The sequence below is a fragment of the Bufo gargarizans genome, unplaced genomic scaffold (assembly GCF_014858855.1).
Source record: "Bufo gargarizans isolate SCDJY-AF-19 unplaced genomic scaffold, ASM1485885v1 original_scaffold_1315_pilon, whole genome shotgun sequence".
Lineage (NCBI taxonomy): Eukaryota > Metazoa > Chordata > Amphibia > Anura > Bufonidae > Bufo > Bufo gargarizans.
In genome coordinates this window covers 86,810-111,213 of record NW_025334305.1, presented here as the reverse complement: position 1 = coordinate 111,213, position 24,404 = coordinate 86,810, and the positions used below count along the sequence as shown (strand labels likewise).

Below are 24,404 nucleotides of genomic sequence, written 5' to 3'. Positions count from 1 at the left end.
CTAGAAAACGGATCCGTCCTGGCCCACAATGTAAGTCACTGGGGACGGATCCGTTTTCTCTGACACAGTCTGGCACAATAGAAAACGGATCCGTCCTGGCCCACAATGTAAGTCAATGGGGACGGATCCGTTTTCTCTGACGCAGTCTGGCACACTAGAAAACGGATCCGTCCTGGCCCACAATGTAAGTCAATGGAGGACGGATCCGTTTTCTATTGTGCCCGATTGTGTCAGTGAAAACGGATCCGTCCTGGCACACAATGTAAGTCAATGGAGGACGGATCCGTTTTCTCTGACACAGTCTGGCACACTAGAAAACGGATTCGTCCTGGCGCACAATGTAAGTCAATGGGGACGGATCTGTTTTCTCTGACGCAGTCTGGCACACTAGAAAACGGATCCGTCCTGGCGCACAATGTAAGTCAATGGGGACGGATCCGTTTTCTCTGACACAGTCTGGCACACTAGAAAACGGATCCGTCCTGGCCCACAATGTAAGTCAATGGGGACGGATCCGTTTTCTCTGACGCAGTCTGGCACAATAGAAAACGGATCCGTCCTGGCGCACAATGTAAGTCAATGGGGATGGATCCGTTTTCTCTGACGCAGTCTGGCACAATAGAAAACGGATCCGTCCTGGCCCACAATGTAAGTCACTGGGGACGGATCAGTTTTCTCTGACGCAGTCTGACACAATAGAAAACGGATCCGTCCTGGCGCACAATGTAAGTCACTGGGGACGGATCCGTTTTCTCTGACGCAGTCTGGCACACTAGAAAACGGATCCGTCCTGGCGCACAATGTAAGTCAATGGAGACGGATCCGTTTTCTCTGACACAGTCTGGCACACTAGAAAACGGATTCGTCCTGGCGCACAATGTAAGTCAATGGGGACGGATCTGTTTTCTCTGACGCAGTCTGGCACACTAGAAAACGGATCCGTCCTGGCGCACAATGTAAGTCAATGGGGACGGATCCGTTTTCTCTGACACAGTTTGGCACACTAGAAAACGGATCCGTCCTGGCCCACAATGTAAGTCAATGGGGACGGATCCGTTTTCTCTGACGCAGTCTGGCACAATAGAAAACGGATCCGTCCTGGCGCACAATGTAAGTCAATGGGGATGGATCCGTTTTCTCTGACGCAGTCTGGCACACTAGAAAACGGATCCGTCCTGGCGCACAATGTAAGTCACTGGGGACGGATCCGTTTTCTCTGACGCAGTCTGGCACAATAGAAAACGGATCCGTCCTGGCGCACAATGTAAGTCAATGGGGATGGATCCGTTTTCTCTGACGCAGTCTGGCACACTAGAAAACGGATCCGTCCTGGCCCACAATGTAAGTCACTGGGGACGGATCAGTTTTCTCTGACACAGTCTGGCACAATAGAAAACGGATCCGTCCTGGCGCACAATGTAAGTCACTGGGGACGGATCCGTTTTCTCTGACAGTCTGGCACACTAGAAAACGGATCCGTCCTGGCGCACAATGTAAGTCACTGGGGACGGATCCGTTTTCTCTGACGCAGTCTGGCACACTAGAAAACGGATCCGTCCTGGCCCACAATGTAAGTCAATGGGGACGGATCCGTTTTCTCTGACACAGTCTGGCACACTAGAAAACGGATCCGTCCTGGCCCACAATGTAAGTCACTGGGGACGGATCCGTTTTCTCTGACGCAGTCTGGCACACTAGAAAACGGATCCGTCCTGGCCCACAATGTAAGTCAATGGGGACGGATCCGTTTTCTCTGACACAGTCTGGCACACTAGAAAACGGATCCGTCCTGGCGCACAATGTAAGTCAATGGGGACGGATCCGTTTTCTCTGACAGTCTGGCACACTAGAAAACGGATCCGTCCTGGCGCACAATGTAAGTCACTGGGGACGGATCCGTTTTCTCTGACAGTCTGGCACACTAGAAAACGGATCCGTCCTGGCGCACAATGTAAGTCACTGGGGACGGATCCGTTTTCTCTGACAGTCTGGCACACTAGAAAACGGATCCGTCCTGGCACACAATGTAAGTCAATGGGGACGGATCCGTTTTCTCTGACGCAGTCTGGCACAATAGAAAACGGATCCGTCTTGGCACACAATGTAAGTCACTGGGGACGGATCCGTTTTCTCTGACGCAGTCTGGCACACTAGAAAACGGATCCGTCCTGGCCCACAATGTAACTCAATGGGGACGGATCCGTTTTCTCTGACACAGTCTGGCACACTAGAAAACGGATCCGTCCTGGCACACAATGTAAGTCACTGGGGACGGATCCGTTTTCTCTGACGCAGTCTGGCACACTAGAAAACGGATCCGTCCTGGCCCACAATGTAACTCAATGGGGACGGATCCGTTTTCTCTGACACAGTCTGGCACACTAGAAAACGGATCCGTCCTGGCACACAATGTAAGTCACTGGGGACGGATCCGTTTTCTCTGACAGTCTGGCACACTAGAAAACGGATCCGTCCTGGCCCACAATGTAAGTCACTGGGGACGGATCCGTTTTCTTTGATGCAGTCTGGCACAATAGAAAACGGATCCGTCCTGGCGCACAATGTAAGTCACTGGGGACGGATCCGTTTTCTCTGACGCAGTCTGGCATAATAGAAAACGGATCCGTCCTGGCCCACAATGTAAGTCACTGGGGACGGATCCGTTTTCTCTGATAAAGTCTGGCACACTAGAAAACGGATCCGTCCTGGCACGCAATGTAAGTCAATGGGGACGGATCCGTTTTCTCTGACGCAGTCTGGCACAACAGAAAACGGATCCGTTCTCCATTGACTTTCTATGGAGTTCATGACGGATGCAGGCGGTTGTATTATCAAAGCGGAAGCGTTTTTTGCAGGTCCATGATGGATCCGCAGAAAACGCCAGTGTGAAAGTAGCCTAAGTGACATTTGTTACCGTTTCCAAGAGCCGTTCGCACTCAGAGAAGGAAAGTATTCCAGAGGACACAAGGTAATACATTAATGGGAACAATTTGTATTCATCTCCTACAATTGCGGATACAATCCGGACTGCCCCGCAAAACACTCCAAAAGGTGAAAGAATAACGGCAGGGCACCAAAGGAAGGAAGGATGGTGACTATAGCATAGAGCGGATAGGCTGCCGGCAGTGGTTGTATCTGTGGAGTGCACTACTACATACCTGACTGTGATAGGAGAGGAAAAGGGAGAAGATAACCACAGTAAAGGCGCCAATCCACTGACGGTAGGACTAGCGGAGGGCAATAAAAGCATGGATAGAGCTATATGTACCACTTATTATAAACCCACCTACAGTCCGTAGGAAGTGTCACTGAAAATAATAGAATGAACACAATATGATACAAATGGTGATCAAAGACTCACTTCACCGGGGAGGTGTTTGGTGGGATAAAACTCAAGACCCCCACAAATCCAACCTCCCTCGCCTGGATGGCTCGTAGCGTCCACAGCTGGGACTTCCATCGGTAACACAGGTCGGGCTCAAGGCGTTTCGGGGGTACATTAATCCCCCTTCATCAGGAGCAGTCACCAATAATGAAGATGTATGGAAGACCATTACTGGGAGTGAGAATGAAATCTTTTCTCCAGTAATAGTACATTCCGTCCATTACGCTCAGGTGTCCTGACTGGACGTTGTTCATCTCTGTGGTCAGAATGGTGTCATCTAGGAGCCTTACTTACTGCATTAGAAGAGGTGTCTGTAGAGTCACTTATCACCGACCATGAAAGGCTCTCATCTAGGGTTAAAGAGACACCGTCTGACTTCTGGCCCTCTCTCTGAGGTTCTGATGGTTGACCATTTGAAGAACTTTCTTCTAAGCAAAGTAAAAAAATATACAATAAAATACTCAGCAGGCAATTGTAGAAATAAGGCACCTCTGTAGTGCACCGCCACTGGTGCCGTACCCATACGTTTAACCAGGCCCGTCGCTAACGGACAGGCAAAACAAGCAATTGCTTGGGGCCCCGAGCTGGATGGGGCCAAACAGAGTAACTCAGAAGATTCGATGGTATATTCTAACCCCTTGCCTGGGGGTTAGAATATACCATCGGATCTGAGTTTTACGAGCTCAGTGAGATCGCAAAAACTCAAATCCAATGGTATATTCTAACCCCCAGGCGTTCCCATGGTGACGGGGACGCTTGCCTGGGGGTTAGAATATACAGGGCCACGCCGCTCACAGCAGTATATTTTAAACTAATCAGTAACTACTTTAACTTTATTCATTGCTCATTGCTGAGCTCTTAACTTGGATTATTTGGATATCTCTTACTTTGTCTTCGCTCCGGTAACTAACAGCAGGCAGCGGGTGGCGGCGCTCACTCACTGTCACTGACGTCAGGCGCCTGCTCCTCCCACTAGGCGGCGCAGGCGCGTGACGTCAGTGAGTGAGCGCCGCCACCCGCTGCCTGCTGTTAGTTACCGGAGCGAAGACAAAGTAAGAGATATCCAAATAATCCAAGTTAAGAGCTCAGCAATGAGCAATGAATAAAGTTAAAGTAGTTACTGATTAGTTTATAAATATACTGCTGTGAGCGTCGGGGAGGGGGATGTGTGGATGGCACTGTAGGGGGATCTGTGGATGGCAGTGCCATCCACAGATCCCCCCTCCCCTAAACAGTGCCATCCACAGATCCCCCCTCCCCTAAACAGTGCCATCCACAGATCCCCCTACAGTGCCATCCACAGATCCCCCCTCCCCTAAACAGTGCCATCCACAGATCTCCCCCCTAAACAGTGCCACCCACAGATCTCCCCCCTAAACAGTGCCATCCACAGATCCCCCCCCTAAACAGTGCCATCCACAGATCCCCCCTAAACAGTGCCATCCACAGATCCCCCCTCCCCTAAACAGTGCCATCCACAGATCTCCCCTCCCCTAAACAGTGCCATCCACAGATCCCCCTACAGTGCCATCCACAGACCTCCCCTAAACAGTGCCATCCACAGATCTCCCCCTAAACAGTGCCATCCACAGATCCCCCCAAACAGTGCCATCCACAGATCCCCCCATAACAGTGTCATCCACAGATACCCCTCATAACAGTGTCATCCACAGATCTCCCCTCCCCTAAACAGTGCCATCCACAGACCTCCCCTAAACAGTGCCATCCACAGATCTCCCCCCTAAACAGTGCCATCCACAGATCCCCCCCAAACAGTGCCATCCACAGATCCCCCCCAAACAGTGCCATCCACAGATCCCCCCCATAACAGTGCCATCCACAGACCTCCCCTAAACAGTGCCATCCACAGATCCCCCCCAAACAGTGCCATCCACAGATCCCCCCATAACAGTGTCATCCACAGATACCCCTCATAACAGTGTCATCCACAGATCTCCCCTCCCCTAAACAGTGCCATCCACAGACCTCCCCTAAACCGTGCCATCCACAGATCTCCCCCCTAAACAGTGCCATCCACAGATCCCCCCCAAACAGTGCCATCCACAGATCCCCCCCAAACAGTGCCATCCACAGTATTTGCACTGTAAACCTCCTTTTTATTTATATAAAGTGTGGGTGAACTTAAACTGTATGGCTATACTGTGGTTCCTGTAGGCTTTGCGTGCGTAAGGTGGGGAGGGCGTGGAGGGGGGGGGGGCCTCCATGTCTATTTTGCTTGGGGCCCCCAAATTCCTTCAAACGGCCCTGCGTTTAACCCCTTCAGGACCAAGCTCGTTTGTACCTTCAGGACCAAGCCACATTTAGCAAATCTGACATGTTTCACTTTATGTGGTAATAACTCTGGACCGCTATTACTTATATAAGCCATTCTGAGTGTTTTCTCGTGACACATTGTACTTCGTGTTAGTGGTACCTAACGGAGTCAATACGTTTCACCTTTATTTATTAAAAATTCCAAAATTGACAGAAAATTTTGAAAAATGGATCATTGCTGAAATTGGAATGTCTCTGCTTTTAAAGCAGATTGTGATACCTCATAAAACAGTTGTTACTGTGCATCTCCCAGATGTCTACTCCGTGTTGCCATCTTTTATCAAACATCATTTTATTTTTTAGGATGTTACAAGGCTTAGAAGTTTACATGCAATTCTTAAAATTTCCACCAGTTCAGTTATGAAGTCACTTTGTGAAGCTTACATAGTAGAAACACCCCAAAAATGACCATTTTAGAAACTACATCCTTCAGGTTATTCAACACAGATTTTATAAACTTTGTTAACCCTTTAGGTGTTCCACAAGAATGAAAGGAAAATGGAGGTGGAGGGAATTTTCCATTTTAATCTATTTTTCTCTGTAACACAGCAAGGGTTAACAGCCAAAGAAAACTCAATATTTATTACCCTGATTCTGCAGTTTACAGAAACACCCCATATGTGGTCGTAAACTGCTGTACGGGCACACGGCAGGGCACAGGAGGGAAGGAACGCTATATGGTTTTTGGAAGGCAGATTTCACTGGAATAATTTTAACTTGCCCTGTCACATTTGAAGACCCCTGATGCAGCCCTAGAGTAGAAACTCCAAAAAGTGACCCCAATCTGTAAACTACGGGATGAGGTGACAGTTGTGTTGGTACTATTTTGGGGTACACAGGATTTTTTCATCGCTTGGTATTCCACTTTTAGTGATGTAAGGTGCCATTCACCTGAGGTGGTAGATGATGTGACATTTTTATAGAGCACGTCGTTACCACGGACCATAACGCCATTCTATGACGGAATGCATAACGGGATGCCTTTAAAGGACTCCCCTGCATAACGGAAATGGGACGGATCCGTTTGGCAGCCCATAGACTTCTATTATGCCTCTAAAGGCATTCCGTTATGCATTCCGTCATAGAATTGCGTTGTGGCCCGTGGTAATGTAATCCATAACGCAATTCACCTTTTACCACCAAATGAAGTGTGAACAAAATGTTAAAATAAGAAATTTGCTCCTCTCTAGTCCCCATGATCAACCCAATTAGGCCAGACATACTGCATGGCAGGACTGATCATGGTGAAGTAAAGCGATTGTGCAGTGGCTTAAAACTGACGGATAGGTCATCAATATCAGATGGGTAGAGCTCGGACTCCTGGCGCCCCTGCCGATCAGCCAATCAAAGGGGCAGCTGTGTTTGTGCAAGCACTGCTTCCTCTTCAAAATGACTTGTGTTATTCACTGGACCGGCTGGGGTGCTGGGACTCAGACGCCCGTCAATCCGGTAATGACGACCCCTCCCGAGGATAGGTCATCGTTATTTCCTGGATAACCACTTTAAAAAGTGATTACTTACAGTGATACATTTTAAAGATAAATGCAAATTAAAGGGGTTGTCAAGTCTAATTTAAAACCTAAAATAAAAAACATTACACTCCCACCTCAGCTCCGTTGCCTGTGGTGCCGGTCCGGTCCTCCTGCCACTGCTTGCTTACTAATGCAGCGGTGACGTGCTGCGGCCAGTGATTGGCTGCAGCGGCGCTGTACTGACACATCACCACTGCAGTAAGAGGACCGGACCAGCACCACACAGCAAAGAGAGAGGATATCAGCATTTTTTATTTTAGGATGTTGTCCCAGATTTTTTATGATCTCAGACAAGCCCTTTAACTAAACCCCTTTAGTGCGCTAACCTTGTCCTCCGATTTCCAGGAATTAATCACATTTCTAGCACAGAAGCAATAAAAAATTATTCACAGCAGCCACTGTACAGGTCGCCCCAACGAAGTCCAGAAATAACAAAACTGGATTCTTCTCTAACACAAAGGGGAAGATTTATCCTCTCCCTTGCACCTAAAAAGTAGCATTAAGAAGTCGCTAATTACCGTATTTTTCGCCCAAGGTTTTAGAGGAGGACAATAAGAAAAAAATATTTTTCATTATAACTCAGGTCAGACCAGTAACCAGACCCCCAACGTTAAAAAGACACAAACAAGACCTCAGATCAGACCCCAATATCAGACCTCACATAAGAGCCCCATTGCCTCAGATCAGCCCCCAGCATCTCCATATTACCAGAGATCAGCCTCCCAGCATCTCCATATTACCAGAGATCAGCCTCCAGCATCTCCATATTACCAGAGATCAGCCTCCAGCATCTCCATATTACCAGAGATCAGCCTCCAGCATCTCCATATTACCAGAGATCAGCCTCCAGCATCTCCATATTACCAGAGATCAGCCTCCAGCATCTCCATATTACCAGAGATCAGCCTCCAGCATCTCCATATTACCAGAGATCAGCCTCCAGCATCTCCATATTACCAGAGATCAGCCTCCAGCATCTCCATATTACCAGAGATCTGCCTCCAGCATCTCCATATTACCAGAGATCAGCCTCCAGCATCTCCATATTACCAGAGATCAGCCTCCAGCATCTCCATATTACCAGAGATCAGCCTCCAGCATCTCCATATTACCAGAGATCAGCCTCCAGCATCTCCATATTACCAGAGATCAGCCTCCAGCATCTCCATATTACCAGGGATCAGCCTCCAGCATCTCCATATTACCAGAGATCAGCCTCCAGCATCTCCATATTACCAGAGATCAGCCTCCAGAATCTCCATATTACCAGAGATCAGCCCCCAGCATCTCCATATTACCAGAGATCAGCCTCCAGCATCTCCATATTACCAGAGATCAGCCTCCAGCATCTCCATATTACCAGAGATCAGCCTCCAGCATCTCCATATTACCAGAGATCAGCCTCCAGCATCTCCATATTACCAGAGATCAGCCCCCAGCATCTCCATATTACCAGAGATCAGCCCCCAGCATTTCCATATTACCAGAGATCAGCCCCCAGCATCTCCATATTACCAGAGATCAGCCCCCAGCATCTCCATATTACCAGAGATCAGCCTCCAGCATCTCCATATTACCAGAGATCAGTCTCCAGCATCTCCATATTACCAGAGATCAGCCCCCAGCATCTCCATATTACCAGAGATCAGCCTCCAGCATCTCCATATTACCAGAGATCAGCCTCCAGCATCTCCATATTACCAGAGATCAGCCTCCAGCATCTCCATATTACCAGAGATCAGCCTCCAGCATCTCTATATTACCAGAGATCAGCCTCAAGCATCTCCATATTACCAGAGATCAGCCACCAGCCACAGAATCTCCATATTACCAGAGATCAGCCCCCAGCATCTCCATATTACCAGAGATCAGCCTCCAGCATCTCCATATTACCAGAGATCAGCCCCCAGCATCTCCATATTACCAGAGATCAGCCCCCAGCATCTCCATATTACCAGAGATCAGCCCCCAGCATCTCCATATTACCAGAGATCAGCCTCCAGCATCTCCATATTACCAGAGATCAGCCCCCAGCATCTCCATATTACCAGAGATCAGCCTCCAGCATCTCCATATTACCAGAGATCAGCCCCCAGCATCTCCATATTACCAGAGATCAGCCTCCAGCATCTCCATATTACCAGAGATCAGCCTCCAGCATCTCCATATTACCAGAGATCTGCCTCCAGCATCTCCATATTACCAGAGATCAGCCTCCAGCATCTCCATATTACCAGAGATCAGCCCCCAGCATCTCCATATTACCAGAGATCAGCCCCCAGCATCTCCATATTACCAGAGATCAGCCTCCAGCATCTCCATATTACCAGAGATCAGCCTCCAGCATCTCCATATTACCAGAGATCAGCCTCCAGCATCTCCATATTACCAGAGATCAGCCCCCAGCATCTCCATATTACCAGAGATCAGCCTCCAGCATCTCCATATTACCAGAGATCAGCCCCCAGCATCTCCATATTACCAGAGATCAGCCTCCAGCATCTCCATATTACCAGAGATCAGCCTCCAGCATCTCCATATTACCAGAGATCAGCCTCCAGCATCTCCATATTACCAGAGATCAGCCTCCAGCATCTCCATATTATCAGAGATCAGCCTCCAGCATCTCCATATTACCAGAGATCAGCCTCCAGCATCTCCATATTACCAGAGATCAGCCCCCAGCATCTCCATATTACCAGAGATCAGCCTCCAGCATCTCCATATTACCAGAGATCAGCCCCCAGCATCTCCATATTACCAGAGATCAGCCTCCAGCATCTCCATATTACCAGAGATCTGCCTCCAGCATCTCCATATTACCAGAGATCAGCCTCCAGCATCTCCATATTACCAGAGATCAGCCCCCAGCATCTCCATATTACCAGAGATCAGCCTCCCAGCATCTCCATATTACCAGAGATCAGCCCCCCAGCATCTCCATATTACCAGAGATCAGCCTCCAGCATCTCCATATTACCAGAGATCAGCCTCCAGCATCTCCATATTACCAGAGATCAGCCCCCAGCATCTCCATATTACCAGAGATCAGCCTCCAGCATCTCCATATTACCAGAGATCAGCCTCCAGCATCTCCATATTACCAGAGATCAGCCTCCAGCATCTCCATATTACCAAAGATCAGCCCCCAGCATCTCCATATTACCAGAGATCAGCCTCCAGCATCTCCATATTACCAGAGATCAGCCCCCGCATCTCCATATTACCAGAGAACAGCCTCCAGCATCTCTATATTACCAGGGATCAGCCCCCAGCATCTCCATATTACCAGAGATCAGCCTCCAGCATCTTCTATAATGGAGTCATATTTAGGACCTAACCTGGGTAAGGTATTTTAACCAATATATTAATTAAAGCCTAACGCGGCAGTAAGAGCTCCCCGGACCCCGGTGTAGTATAAAGCGTCACTGCTATTACTATAGGTACTAAACCTGAATGTCAGCAGACGGGGGAAGGTACTGCTTATCTTTACTAATTGTTCCTACAAACCAGATTACACTGAGCGTCCCCACTGCAGCAGGAGTTGGGGTACTAGACGGTGAGGAGGACGCGGGAGACGGCACTAACTGCCACCCTCTCACTAGGTATACAAGATACTACAGTGTACCTGGCTATTACTAGCTCTATGCTGCTGGCAGTTTGGCAGTGTAAAGCAGTGGGGACCTAAAGGCCTTTCCACACTGTCAAGGAAGTGCAAGTTGCACCCATACACACAGCGGATCGGCTGGAGGCTGACAGGCTAGAAGCACTACACACTATAGTGATCACTGATAGATGACGTGGATGAATGATCGCACTATTGGTGATCACTGATAGATGACGTGTATGAATGATCGCACTATTGGTGATCACTGATAGTGTGATCATTCATACATGTCATCCATCAGTGATCACCAATAGTGCGATCATACATACACGTCATCCATCAGTGATCACTAATAGTGTGATCATTCATACACGTCATCTATCAGTGATCACCAATAGTGTGATCATTCATACACGTCATCTATCAGTGATCACCAATAGTGCGATCATTCATACACGTCATCTATCAGTGATCACTATAGTGTGATCATTCATACACGTCATCTATCAGTGATCACCAATAGTGTGATCATTCATACACGTCATCTATCAGTGATCACCAATAGTGCGATCATTCATACACGTCATTATCAGTGATCACCAATAGTGTGATCATTCATCCACGTCATCTATCAGTGATCACCAATAGTGCGATCATTCATACACGTCATCTATCAGTGATCACCAATAGTGCGATCATTCATACACGTCATCTATCAGTGATCACCAATAGTGTGATCATTCATACACGTCATCTATCAGTGATCACTATAGTGTGTAGTGCTTCTAGCCTGTCAGCCTCCAGCCGATCCGCTGTGTGTATGGGTGCAACTTGCACTTCCTTGACAGTGGGGAAAGGCCTTTAGGTCCCCACTGCTTTACACTGCCAAACTGCCAGCAGCATAGAGCTAGTAATAGCCAGGTACACTGTAGTATCTTGTATACCTAGTGAGAGGGTGGCAGTTAGTGCCGTCTCCCGCGTCCTCCTCACCGTCTAGTACCCCAACTCCTGCTGAAGTGGGGACGCTCAGTGTAATCTGGTTTGTAGGAACAATTAGTAAAGATAAGCAGTACCTTCCCCCGTCTGCTGACATTCAGGTTTAGTACCTATAGTAATAGCAGTGACGCTTTATACTACACCGGGGTCCGGGGAGCTCTTACTGCCGCGTTAGGCTTTAGACTTCCATAATGGCAGAGCTCATTAGTACTCACCCCATAAGACGCAGGGGCATCTCCCCCACTTCTGGGGGGGGGGGGGATACTTCTTATGGGGGCTTCTTATGTGTTTGCAATGTTTTTTATTGTTGCATCTGTCACTTTGTAGGCCACCCTCACCAGTTTCCAGAAAGGGAGGGGGGGCTTGGCAAGGGTGGGACGGGGCATGGGCAGCAACCGTAACGGTTTTATCTTCATTTACACCAGTTTCCAGGAAGGGAGGGGGGGCTTGGCAAGGGTGGGACGGGGCATGGACAGTAACCGTAACGGTTTTATCTTCATTTACACCAGTTTTCAGGCGTCAGTGAAGCCAGAGATGTAAGATTTCTGTTTAGGAACATGGACTGCCGGAGGAGGCACCACATGTGTGATGAGGCCTGAGCCTTGTCCCAGATTAGGCGCACCCACCAGCATCGCAGGGGATAGTAACACTGGCATCGCAGACAATCATTTCAGGTGTTACTCTCTCACAGCATCCCTCACTTGTCAGACATTAGAAATCCCATAAGATTGGGGCCACACGGCGCTAAAACGGTTATTTCTACAAAATGTTACCTTCTGAATCAGTAGTTACCAGATTCTTGGAAATCATTGCATACAGTCTCCTGAAACAGAGAGATGATAATTTACATCTAGATGGACTTTCCGACAGGGTTCCGAGCTCCATTTGCAGTAATACCATAAACATGTCCGTGCATCCCACCCCAGATACCTGCGCAGCGTTTCATCCTCTGTCCGAATATATACACGGAAAAGATAGGAAACACCGACCACACGTTCCAGATTTATTCCATCATTTACAGGAAACCTCCACAACCTAAATCTCACCGTATTGTTTTGTGGAAATCATCCATTTTGATCAACTTTAGTGTAATGTGCATGGGTACATTTACCCCCATATAGCAGCCTAAATACGAGCTAAGGCCAATGAGCCCCAAATAATCAGGTGGCCCCCATTATTCAGGCTGTTTGTACTGTACTAAGAGGATGACTAAGCTCTAGTGCCCACCTATTACATCATGATATAGATGTGCAATTACTTAAAGGGGTTGTCCAGGCTACTGATGAGGTATCCTCAGGATAGTCATCAGTATCAGATGGGTGGGCTCCGGCACCTCCAGCGATTAGCGGAGCGGAAGCAGAAGGGTCTGCACACTGTATTTCAGGAGCTCTGCACTTGAATAGGAGCTGCACTGCAGTACCCAGCATGCCCACTGCACAGCTGTCTTATTCTACATTCATACACTGTTTAGTTTAATCCAGTGCCGCAGCCACCCAAACCAGCTCATCAGAGGGGGTGCCAGGTGCAGGACCGCCGCTGATCCGATATTGCTAGTATCAGCACATGTCAATATCCATATCTGGATACCTGAAACAACCCTAATCTGAATACTATTGTAATTGCAGGTAATAAACAATGTAGCATAGCCCCGAGTTACTCAATACAATGCATTTGTATAGCACCACCGGCTGTTTGTTATTCTTATTTCTTTGTCCTGCTCACTGAGAAGGTCGCACATGCTCAGTGTCATCCTTCCTCTGCCTCCTGAGCTGTGATACGCAGAGCAGGGACACGCCCCCTGAGCTGCAGCAGAAAGGACACTGCCCTTGAGCTGTCAGCTGGAGATAAATCTAGCAGAGCAATGAATGGGGAGATCTCTGGATCCATGTGAGGTCCAGGCCTGGGTCTGGCTTTGTTAGAAAGAGGTTGTCATGTCCTATATGATGTCTGGTGTTCAATGTTTAGATTTGTCCTGGGATAACCACTTTAAGTAGAAGGGGGTAAAGGAAGATAACAGGACACCCAAAATAATATTGGGGTCAATTTTATTCTACAGACTGAAAAAATCCCTTCTGGAAAATGACATCAAACATTGATTGTTAGAAGCCCATCAGTTACCTGGGTTCTTTCACAGAGAAGCTCTGTACCCCAAATAGTTCTCCGAGAGGATCATTAGAGCAGTGGACAATGTGCTGCTGCTTCTTGTCATACAACTGCTTGGCCATAATGTACTGACCAAGATGGTGAAGCACCTACAGAGCAAGTACAAAGACACAGCAATAACCAGCATACAGAATATCACAGCATCATACATCATCATCAGGGATTGTGCACCCACCTCTTTCATTGTAAAGGTTTCCTTCTTGGCACCACCAGATTGTAACAGATTTAGCAGAAGAGCATTTGGTCTTACCTTAAAAATAAAGAAAATGTTGCATATGAACATATAATGCCAAGACTGAAGTGTAGGTTTACAGACTTACACAGAGAATGCTATGACTCACTGATAACACCTCCCCTGTGTACAGCTATCAGGGACTGACAGCTATCTCTGTATACACACTTACACAGAGAATACTATCACTGATAACACCTCCCCTGTGTACACATATCTGGGACTGATAGCTATCTCTGTATACACACTTACACAGAGATTACTATCACTGATAACACCTCCCTGTGTACAGATATCAGTGACTGACAGCTATCTCTGTATACACACTTACACAGAGAATACTATCACTGATAACACCTCCCCTGTGTACAGCTATCAGGGACTGACAGCTATCTCTGTATACACACTTACACAGAGATTACTATCACTGATAACACCTCCCCTGTGTACAGATATCAGGGACTGACAGCTATCTCTGTATACACACTTACACAGAGAATACTATCACTGATAACACCTCCCCTGTGTACAGATATCAGGGACTGACAGCTATCTCTGTATACACACTTACACAGAGAATACTATCACTGATAACACCTCCCTGTGTACAGATACCAGTGACTGACAGCTATCTCTGTATACACACTTACACAGAGAATACTATCACTGATAACACCTCCCCTGTGTACAGCTATCAGGGACTGACAGCTATCTCTGTATACACACTTACACAGAGAATACTATCACTGATAACACCTCCCCTGTGTACAGCTATCAGTGACTGACAGCTATCTCTGTATACACACTTACACAGAGATTACTATCACTGATAACACCTCCCTGTGTACAGCTATCAGGGACTGACAGCTATCTCTGTATACACACTTACACAGAGAATACCATCACTGATAACACCTCCCTGTGTACAGATATCAGGGACTGACAGCTATCTCTGTATACACACTTACACAGAGATTACTATCACTGATAACACCTCCCTGTGTACAGATATCCAGTGACTGACAGCTATCTCTGTATACACACTTACACAGAGAATGACTATCACTGATAACACCTCCCTGTGTACAGATATCAGTGACTGACAGCTATCTCTGTATACACACTTACACAGAGAATGCTATCACTGATAACACCTCCCCTGTGTACAGATATCAGTGACTGACAGCTATCTCTGTATACACACTTACACAGAGAATGCTATACTCACTGATAACACCTCCCCTGTGTACAGATATCAGGGACTGACAGCTATCTCTGTATACACACTTACACAGAGAATACTATCACTGATAACACCTCCCCTGTGTACAGATATCAGGGACTGACAGCTATCTCTGTATACACACTTACACAGAGAATACTATCACTGATAACACCTCCCCTGTGTACAGCTATCAGTGACTGACAGCTATCTCTGTATACACACTTACACAGAGAATACTATCACTGATAACACCTCCCTGTGTACAGATATCAGTGACTGACAGCTATCTCTGTATACACACTTACACAGAGATTACTATCACTGATAACACCTCCCCTGTGTACAGATACCAGGGACTGGCCGCTATCTCTGTATACACACTTACACAGAGAATACTATCACTGATAACACCTCCCTGTGTACAGATATCAGGGACTGGCCGCTATCTCTGTATACACACTTACACAGAGAATACTATCACTGATAACACCTCCCTGTGTACAGATATCAGGGACTGACAGCTATCTCTGTATACACACTTACACAGAGAATACTATCACTGATAACACCTCCCTGTGTACAGATATCAGGGACTGACAGCTATCTCTGTATACACACTTACACAGAGATTACTATCACTGATAACACCTCCCTGTGTACATGATATCAGTGACTGACAGCTATCTCTGTATACACACTTACACAGAGAATACTATCACTGATAACACCTCCCCTGTGTACAGATATCAGGGACTGACAGCTATTCTGTATACACACTTACACAGAGAATACTATCACTGATAACACCTCCCTGTGTACAGCTATCAGTGACTGACAGCTATCTCTGTATACACACTTACACAGAGATTACTATCACTGATAACACCTCCCTGTGTACAGATATCAGGGACTGGCCGCTATCTCTGCATACACACTTACACAGAGAATACTATCACTGATAACACCTCCCTGTGTACAGATATCAGGGACTGACAGCTATCTCTGTATACACACTTACACAGAGATTACTATCACTGATAACACCTCCCCTGTGTACAGATATCAGTGACTGACAGCTATCTCTGTATACACACTTACACAGAGAATACTATCACTGATAACACCTCCCCTGTGTACAGATATCAGGGACTGACAGCTATCTCTGTATACACACTTACACAGAGAATACTATCACTGATAACACCTCCCCTGTGTACAGATATCAGTGACTGACAGCTATCTCTGTATACACACTTACACAGAGAATACTATCACTGATAACACCTCCCTGTGTACAGATATCAGGGACTGACAGCTATCTCTGTATACACACTTACACAGAGAATTACTATCACTGATAACACCTCCCCTGTGTACAGATATCAGGGACTGACAGCTTATCTCTGTATACACACTTACACAGAGAATACTATCACTGATAACACCTCCCCTGTGTACAGATATCAGGGACTGACAGCTATCTCTGTATACACACTTACACAGAGAATACTATCACTGATAACACCTCCCCTGTGTACAGATATCAGTGACTGACAGCTATCTCTGTATACACACTTACACAGAGATTACTATCACTGATAACACCTCCCCTGTGTACAGATATCAGAGACTGACAGCTATCTCTGTATACACACTTACACAGAGATTACTATCACTGATAACACCTCCCCTGTGTACAGATATCAGGGACTGACAGCTATCTCTGTATACACACTTACACAGAGAATACTATCACTGATAACACCTCCCCTGTGTACAGATATCAGGGACTGACAGCTATCTCTGTATACACACTTACACAGAGAATACTATCACTGATAACACCTCCCCTGTGTACAGATATCAGTGACTGACAGCTATCTCTGTATACACACTTACACAGAGATTACTATCACTGATAACACCTCCCTGTGTACAGATATCAGGGACTGACAGCTATCTCTGTATACACACTTACACAGAGAATACTATCACTGATAACACCTCCCCTGTGTACAGATATCAGTGACTGACAGCTATCTCTGTATACACACTTACACAGAGATTACTATCACTGATAACACCTCCCCTGTGTACAGATATCAGTGACTGACAGCTATCTCTGTATACACACTTACACAGAGATTACTATCACTGATAACACCTCCCCTGTGTACAGATATCAGGGACTGACAGCTATCTCTGTATACACACTTACACAGAGAATTACTATCACTGATAACACCTCCCCTGTGTACAGATATCAGTGACTGACAGCTATCTCTGTATACACACTTACACAGAGAATACTATCACTGATAACACCTCCCCTGTGTACAGATATCAGGGACTGACAGCTATCTCTGTATACACACTTACACAGAGAATACTATCACTGATAACACCTCCCTGTGTACAGATATCAGGGACTGACAGCTATCTCTGTATACACACTTACACAGAGATTACTATCACTGATAACACCTCCCTGTGTACAGATATCAGTGACTGACAGCTATCTCTGTATACACACTTACACAGAGATTACTATCACTGATAACACCTCCCTGTGTACAGATATCAGGGACTGACAGCTATCTCTGTATACACACTTACACAGAGAATACTATCACTGATAACACCTCCCTGTGTACAGATATCAGGGACTGACAGCTATCTCTGTATACACACTTACACAGAGATTACTATCACTGATAACACCTCCCTGTGTACAGATATCAGTGACTGACAGCTATCTCTGTATACACACTTACACAGAGAATACTATCACTGATAACACCTCCCCTGTGTACAGATATCAGGGACTGACAGCTATCTCTGTATACACACTTACACAGAGAATACTATCACTGATAACACCTCCCCTGTGTACAGATATCAGGGACTGACAGCTATCTCTGTATACACACTTACACAGAGAATACTATCACTGATAACACCTCCCTGTGTACAGATATCAGTGACTGACAGCTATCTCTGTATACACACTTACACAGAGAATACTATCACTGATAACACCTCCCTGTGTACAGATATCAGTGACTGACAGCTATCTCTGTATACACACTTACACAGAGAATACTATCACTGATAACACCTCCCCTGTGTACAGCTATCAGTGACTGACAGCTATCTCTGTATACACACTTACACAGAGATTACTATCACTGATAACACCTCCCCTGTGTACAGATACCAGTGACTGACAGCTATCTCTGTATACACACTTACACAGAGATTACTATCACTGATAACACCTCCCTGTGTACAGATATCAGTGACTGACAGCTATCTCTGTATACACACTTACACAGAGAATACTATCACTGATAACACCTCCCTGTGTACAGATATCAGTGACTGACAGCTATCTCTGTATACACACTTACACAGAGAATACTATCACTGATAACACCTCCCTGTGTACAGATATCAGTGACTGACAGCTATCTCTGTATACACACTTACACAGAGTATACTATCACTGATAACACCTCCCCTGTGTACAGATATCAGGGACTGACAGCTATCTCTGTATACACACTTACACAGAGAATACTATCACTGATAACACCTCCCTGTGTACAGATATCAGTGACTGACAGCTATCTCTGTATACACACTTACACAGAGATTACTATCACTGATAACACCTCCCTGTGTACAGATACCAGTGACTGACAGCTATCTCTGTATACACACTTACACAGAGATTACTATCACTGATAACACCTCCCTGTGTACAGATATCAGTGACTGACAGCTATCTCTGTATACACACTTACACAGAGAATACTATCACTGATAACACCTCCCCTGTGTACAGATATCAGGGACTGACAGCTATCTCTGTATACACACTTACACAGAGAATACTATCACTGATAACACCTCCCCTGTGTACAGATATCAGGGACTGACAGCTATCTCTGTATACACACTTACACAGAGAATACTATCACTGATAACACCTCCCTGTGTACAGATATCAGTGACTGACAGCTATCTCTGTCTACACACTTACACAGAGAATACTATCACTGATAACACCTCCCTGTGTACAGATATCAGTGACTGACAGCTATCTCTGTATACACACTTACACAGAGATTACTATCACTGATAACACCTCCCTGTGTACAGATATCAGGGACTGACAGCTATCTCTGTATACACACTTACACAGAGATTACTATCACTGATAACACCTCCCCTGTGTACAGATATCAGTGACTGATAGCTATCTCTGTATACACACTTACACAGAGAATACTATCACTGATAACACCTCCCCTGTGTACAGATATCAGTGACTGACTGCTATCTATGTATACACACTTACACAGAGAATGCTATGCCTCACTGATAACACCTCCCCTGTGTACAGATATCAGGGACTGACAGCTATCTCTGTATACACACTTACACAGAGATTACTATCACTGATAACACCTCACCGTGTACAGATATCAGTGACTGACAGCTATCTCTGTATAAAAACTTACACAGAGAATGCTATCACTGATAACACCTCCCCTGTGTACAGCTATCAGTGACTGACAGCTATCTCTGTATACACACTTACACAGAGAATACTATCACTGATAACACCTCCCTGTGTACAGATATCAGTGACTGACAGCTATCTCTGTATACACACTTACACAGAAAATACTATCACTGATAACACTTCCCTGTGTACAGATATCAGTGACTGACAGCTATCTCTGTATACACACTTACACAGAGTATACTATCACTGATAACACCTCCCCTGTGTACAGATATCAGGGACTGACAGCTATCTCTGTATACACACTTACACAGAGAATGCTATCACTGATAACACCTCCCTGTGTACAGATATCAGTGACTGACAGCTATCTCTGTATACACACTTACACAGAGATTACTATCACTGATAACACCTCCCTGTGTACAGATACCAGTGACTGACAGCTATCTCTGTATACACACTTACACAGAGATTACTATCACTGATAACACCTCCCTGTGTACAGCTATCAGGGACTGACAGCTATCTCTGTATACACACTTACACAGAGAATACTATCACTGATAACACCTCCCTGTGTACAGATACCAGTGACTGACAGCTATCTCTGTATACACACTTACACAGAGAATACTATCACTGATAACACCTCCCTGTGTACAGATACCAGTGACTGACAGCTATCTCTGTATACACACTTACACAGAGATTACTATCACTGATAACACCTCCCTGTGTACAGATATCAGGGACTGACAGCTATCTCTGTATACACACTTACACAGAGAATACTATCACTGATAACACCTCCCTGTGTACAGATATCAGTGACTGGCCGCTATCTATGTATACACACTTACACAGAGATAACTATCACTGATAACACCTCCCTGTGTACAGATATCAGTGACTGACAGCTATCGCTGTATACACACTTACACAGAGAATACTATCACTGATAACACCTCCCCTGTGTACAGATATCAGTGACTGACAGCTATCTCTGTATACACACTTACACAGAGATTACTATCACTGATAACACCTCCCTGTGTACAGCTATCAGGGACTGACAGCTATCTCTGTATACACACTTACACAGAGATTACTATCACTGATAACACCTCCCTGTGTACAGATATCAGGGACTGACAGCTATCTCTGTATACACACTTACACAGAGAATACTATCACTGATAACACCTCCCTGTGTACAGATACCAGTGACTGACAGCTATCTCTGTATACACACTTACACAGAGATTACTATCACTGATAACACCTCCCTGTGTACAGATATCAGGGACTGACAGCTATCTCTGTATACACACTTACACAGAGAATACTATCACTGATAACACCTCCCTGTGTACAGATATCAGTGACTGGCCGCTATCTATGTATACACACTTACACAGAGAATACTATCACTGATAACACCTCCCTGTGTACAGCTATCAGTGACTGACTGCTATCGCTGTATACACACTTACACAGAGATTACTATCACTGATAACACCTCCCCTGTGTACAGATATCAGTGACTGACAGCTATCTCTGTATACACACTTACACAGAGATTACTATCACTGATAACACCTCCCTGTGTACAGCTATCAGTGACTGACAGCTATCTCTGTATACACACTTACACAGAGAATGCTATCACTGATAACACCTCCCTGTGTACAGATATCAGGGACTGACAGCTATCTCTGTATACACACTTACACAGAGAATACTATCACTGATAACACCTCCCCTGTGTACTGATATCAGTGACTGACAGCTATCTCTGTATACACACTTACACAGAGATTACTATCACTGATAACACCTCCCCTGTGTACAGACATCAGGGACTGACAGCTATCTCTGTATACACACTTACACAGAGAATGCTATGACTCACTGATAACACCTCCCTGTGTACAGATATCAGTGACTGACAGCTATCTCTGTATACACACTTACACAGAGAATACTATCACTGATAACACCTCCCTGTGTACAGATATCAGTGACTGACAGCTATCTCTGTATACACACTTACACAGAGAATACTATCACTGATAACACCTCCCCTGTGTACAGATACCAGTGACTGACAGCTATCTCTGTATACACACTTACACAGAGATTACTATCACTGATAACACCTCCCTGTGTACAGATACCAGTGACTGACAGCTATCTCTGTATACACACTTACACAGAGATGACTATCACTGATAACACCTCCCTGTGTACAGATACCAGTGACTGACAGCTATCTCTGTATACACACTTACACAGAGATGACTATCACTGATAACACCTCCCTGTGTACAGATACCAGTGACTGACAGCTATCTCTGTATACACACTTACACAGAGATTACTATCAATCACTGATGAGACAGCCCTCATGTACAGCTGAAGTAAGAGAAAGCAGAGATTTATAAATTACAAGTTGTATTGAATCTTTGTCCACAGAAGTCTGCATCCGTCTGCCCAGCTCCTCCTGCTCTGTAGCCTGCTGCATACAGATTGCACTGCATTTTGTGATGACGGCTCCGTTTTACACCCAAGTTACTGTAAAAGACTACGAATACCGACTGACAGGCTGCACACACGTCAGAAATAACTTGGCTTTAGCTTCTCAGGTTTTGGTAAAGAAATGGCTGAGTTTATACCGCCAGACTAGTTCTGCTTAGCAGCAGCAGGAGGTGCAGCGGGATTATTGAGACGCACCTTTCCCATCACATTTAGAAGTAGTTTTATACATAATAACCTAATATAGAAATGATGCGTTACCTCCAGGTGCCGAAGGCCTCACGCACATCACCCTAGTTTTGGTCTGGGTCTGATCCGCATTTTTTGCGGATGACACGTCGACCAATTTAAATTCTATGGGTCTGCAAAAATGTGTCGTCAGCATCCATATGGCAGTCCCGAAAATTATCGAATATGTCCTATACCTGTCTGTTTTGTGGACAAGAATAGGCTTGTTCTAGTGAAGGGAGCGAAAAAGTGATGGATAGCGCATATCCGGTATCTGTACTTTGTGGATCTACAGTTTGTGGACCGCCAAAGGTTATGTGTGCGGGAGACCTAAAGGGGCTTTTAGTATTTCAGATTATAACATCAACCATGTGATACGTCACTCACCAGCGTCACTTCATCTGTTGTCATGACGGAAGACTGCGCCAAACTATGTGTGTGCGATGAGGAGCTCTCCATATATCACGCTTGCCTGGAAAGCCCCCCCCCCCAGAAAAAATAGGGTTAATGTCTGTTCAATTCTAGATCACATCAGTATAAATATATGTACAAGTCCTCCCTGATCAGTTCTAGATCACATCAGTATAAATATATGTACATGTCCTCCATGATGGGTTCTAGATCACATCAGTATAAAGATATGTACATGTCCTCCATGATGGGTTCTAGAGCACATCAGTAAAAATATATGTACAAGTCCTCCATGATCGGTTCTAGAGCACATCAGTATAAAGATATATACATGTCCTCCATGATGGGTTCTAGATCACATCAGTATAAAGATATGTACATGTCACCCCTGATCAGTTCTAGATCACATCAGTATAAAGATATGTACATGTCATCCCTGATCAGTTCTAGATCACATCAGTATAAAGATATGTACATGTCACCCCTGATCAGTTCTAGATCACATCAGTATAAAGATATATACATGTCCTCCATGATGGGTTCTAGATCACATCAGTATAAAGATATATACATGTCCTCCATGATCAGTTCTAGATCACATCAGTATAAAGATATGTACATGTCCTCCATGATGGGTTCTAGATCACATCAGTATAAAGATATATACATGTCCTCCATGATTGGTTCTAGATTACATCAGTATAAAGATATGTAAATGTCATCCCTGATCAGTTCTAGATCACATCAGTATAGAGATATATACATGTCCTCCATGATGGGTTCTAGATCAAATCAGTATAAAGATATATACATGTCATCCCTGATCAGTTCTAGATCACATCAGTATAGAGATATATACATGTCCTCCATGATGGGTTCTAGAGCACATCAGTAAAAATATATGTACAAGTCCTCCATGATGGGTTCTAGAGCACATCAGTATAAAGATATATACATGTCCTCCATGATGGGTTCTAGAGCACATCAGTATAAATATATGTAAATGTCATCCCTGATCAGTTCTAGATCACATCAGTATAAATATATGTACAAGTCCTCCCTGATCAGTTCTAGATTACATCAGTATAAAGATATGTACATGTCCTCCATGATGGGTTCTAGATCACATCAGTATAAAGATATGTATAAGTCCTCCATGATGGGTTCTAGAGCACATCAGTATAAAGATATGTACATGTCCTCCATGATGGGTTCTAGA

The 24,404-nt window shown here is 45.3% G+C and overlaps 2 protein-coding genes across 2 annotated transcripts in view; both read right to left on the bottom strand.

Annotated features, from left to right (window-relative positions):
- LOC122923180 (E3 ubiquitin-protein ligase Mdm2-like) overlaps positions 1-3,639 on the bottom strand; it is a 56,261-nt gene extending 52,622 nt beyond the window's left edge. Inside the window, exons 1-3 of the mRNA XM_044273914.1 lie at positions 3,596-3,639; positions 3,362-3,508; positions 3,159-3,162 (exon numbers count right to left, since the gene is read on the bottom strand). Of these exons, the coding sequence (XP_044129849.1) occupies positions 3,159-3,162; positions 3,362-3,508; positions 3,596-3,639 (195 nt within the window). The remainder of the gene's footprint in view (positions 1-3,158; positions 3,163-3,361; positions 3,509-3,595) is intronic.
- Positions 3,640-3,658: 19 nt separating this feature from the next.
- LOC122923179 (E3 ubiquitin-protein ligase Mdm2-like) lies at positions 3,659-23,185 on the bottom strand. The gene is made up of 5 exons (XM_044273913.1): positions 23,162-23,185; positions 14,193-14,267; positions 13,973-14,106; positions 12,628-12,677; positions 3,659-3,813 (listed from the first exon to the last, which is right to left on the bottom strand). The coding sequence occupies exons 1-5, from the start codon at positions 23,183-23,185 to the stop codon at positions 3,659-3,661; spliced, it is 438 nt and encodes a 145-aa protein (XP_044129848.1).
- Between the last annotated feature and the right edge of the window lie 1,219 nt (positions 23,186-24,404).